General features: G+C 33.0%; 1 protein-coding gene across 1 annotated transcript; it reads right to left on the reverse strand.

Annotated features, from left to right (window-relative positions):
• Positions 1–809: 809 nt before the first annotated feature.
• On the reverse strand, positions 810–2481 carry LOC131655378 (purine permease 1-like). The gene is made up of 2 exons (XM_058925261.1): positions 1664–2481; positions 810–1475 (listed from the first exon to the last, which is right to left on the reverse strand). The coding sequence occupies exons 1-2, from the start codon at positions 2417–2419 to the stop codon at positions 1119–1121; spliced, it is 1113 nt and encodes a 370-aa protein (XP_058781244.1). The 5' UTR covers positions 2420–2481; the 3' UTR covers positions 810–1118.
• Positions 2482–2751: the final 270 nt, after the last annotated feature.

Genomic DNA, 2751 nt, shown 5'->3' on the forward strand with positions numbered 1-2751 from the left:
TGACAACTTCTCTCGTCATTGTAAAAAGTTGGATATTGTACCTTCAACCAATCACAAGATTTTAATTAATTTTAATACATTTAATTAATTATAAAATAGTATAATTGTTTGTTGTTTTCAAGATATTTTACATTAAAGATAACTTTACTCAATTTTTTGAGTTAGGTAGATAAAAATTCACCTTTTTTTTTCGCTAATAAGAAAGATACTTTGAATAAGTTTTAGCTCAATTCGCCATGTTGCCATATCTATTTATAAGAAATCGGTAGGTCGAACTGGAAATCACACGGACATTGATTTGATCTGATTGTTGAATATGGTATGCTATTAAATCAGTGATATGTATTCAATCAAATTATTCGATTTAATCATCTAATTCAATCAGTACTCTAGTGACTCGATCAATAAAGTTGCCTCACCGATTTGACGACATGTCCGATGTTTAAAACATTGAAATTGCCTATTGTAACGCGACATTATCATTCTTTATTTTGTTAGTTTAGACATATCTTATGCATAATGTAGCATTAATATATTCATTCAAGTTTTTCATAAAAATTATTATAAAATATTTTTAATAAATTATTACTAAATAGCATATAATACTCCCTCGATTTTAAATTGAGTATCGTTTAAATTTTTTGCACACAGGTGAATAAAAATATAATAATAATGTCATAAAATATTGTACTTTTACTAAATTAACTTTATAAATATATTTAAAATAGTGTACAAAGTAATAATTAAAAGACATAATTGAAAAAATAACAATTATTTCTACATTAAAAAATAGAATAACGTTCGTTTTGGAATAAATTTTTACTCTAAAACAATATTTATTTTGGAACGAAAGGAGTATACAATTAAACAAAATTTACGTAAACAGATTACACATTTACATATACTCCTACATTGTAAACTATTAATAGAGCCGTGACCCAGGTAGATCCGTTGTCTCTTGGAAGGAGTATCATTATAAAAACAATCGATGACTCTGGTAGACTAGTTTAGTAGTTTACACTTGCATGTCCCCTTTTTCCTTACAAAAAAAACATTCAATTAAAGCATTTAACTCACACAAAACACACATTTCAATAATTCTACAACCTCTATAGCAATCACGGAGCAGGTAGTACTTCAAGACTATGACCCATCTCTGTCTCCACAGCACGTTTCTTCTTCTTTTCCTTATCTTGTTCAACCTCACCATAGAAATAAGACACAAACCCCCAAAGAGAAAGCACAAGAGAAACCCCTTTCTCTGCTTGAAATCTCTCTTTATAAAATATTACCGCCAACACTTCAGTTACCGGCAAGAAAACAGCTATCAAAATACCCGATAACAAAGATGAACCACAAAAAATAACTCCAATTGCTCCCAAGAAAAACGCTTGCCAAAACATTGTACTCATCACCAACACCACATAGTATGTCTTTTCCCCTAGTCCAAAATTCCTTGCTTCCCTAGGAATCACCTTCATATTAAAAAAAAAAAAACAATTAAAATCAACTAAACAACCAAAACAAAAATCATTTAATAAATGGATCTTCTACTACTATACAATTCTACTAGGGGTCAGAGTCGTTGACAGATATGTTAGCGGTCAACGACTCTGAATCATTATATTAGAGTAGAAGATCTAAATCTAACCGGACACCTTACCTTAAAGTCGTTATTTGCTATCATGCCGACCGTGCAAAAGAGAGTAGCAAACAAACCGATAACAAACTGAATTTCCATAACAAGAGAATATGTAATGTTTTGTTTGGCTTTCTTATAAATGAATTCAATTGAAGGCAAAACAAATCCATACAATGCAGAAGCAGCAAGAGTAGTGAAAAAACCAATATTATATTGCTTCTTAGAAACACCGGCAGGTCGATCTCCGGATGTATGCAAAGCCAAAACTGCTGCTCCAACCGTAAGCAAAAAGACGGCGTTTACAGAGAATGAAGTAAATTTCTGTTTCACAAGCAGAAAAGCGAAAACCGCGGTGAAACCAAGCTGAGAAGCGATTATCAAAGCAGAAGTGGAAATTGGAAGCCGAGCAACACCGTACGCGTAAAGATAGTCGTCGAGGCCGGTGAGGATTCCCATGAGAGCCGCGGCGAAGAAGACGGGAGGTTCCATGGAGATTATTTTTAGCTTTGCGGCGGGTTCGGCGGTGGTTGATGGTGGTTGACTTAGGTGGAGACGGCGGCGGTTTATGTATGAGATTGTGAGGGGGAGGATCATTAGCGGGAAACCGGCGGTTTCGAGGAAACTGGAGAGCCAGACGCGGTTGCCGCCGTGGATGAAGTAGAGACGCATTATGAGGGGACCTCCGGAGTTTCCTAAGGCTAATAATAAACAGTTGATTATGAGAAGAATTCTCTTCATTTTTCTGTCTGTAGTTTCTTGTTCCATTTCTTCTGCCATGTTTTGTTCTTTGTCACTACTTTGCTTTGTGTGATTGCTTAACAATGAAACTTAATGGTTAAATGAATCACTAGAGACAATATATACACTTTTATGGAATATTTTACTATACAGATATTGTTGTATGACTGTTGCATTGTTTTTAAAAAAAATATAATAATGCCTTTTTATCTTATGTATTTGCTATATTAGGAGAATAGTTTTCTTAGCATAATAATAAATTCTTGCAACATTTTAGAATTATTAGGTGTAGTGTAGACCTCTCTTTTGAAAATGTTATCTTTAAGAATTATTCTTGACTTTATTCTATTTTATTTATTTATTTTATTTTT

The sequence above is a fragment of the Vicia villosa genome, linkage group LG3, assembly GCF_029867415.1.
Source record: "Vicia villosa cultivar HV-30 ecotype Madison, WI linkage group LG3, Vvil1.0, whole genome shotgun sequence".
Taxonomy (NCBI): Eukaryota; Viridiplantae; Streptophyta; class Magnoliopsida; order Fabales; family Fabaceae; genus Vicia; species Vicia villosa.

Coding starts and splice junctions, on each gene's coding strand:
- LOC131655378 (XM_058925261.1), bottom strand. CDS start 2,419: ATGGCAGAAGAAATGGAACAAGAAACTACAGACAGAAAAATGAAGAGA. Junction 1,476..1,663: donor TAGCAAATAACGACTTTAAG/GTAAGGTGTCCG, acceptor TTTAATATGAAG/GTGATTCCTAGGGAAGCAAG.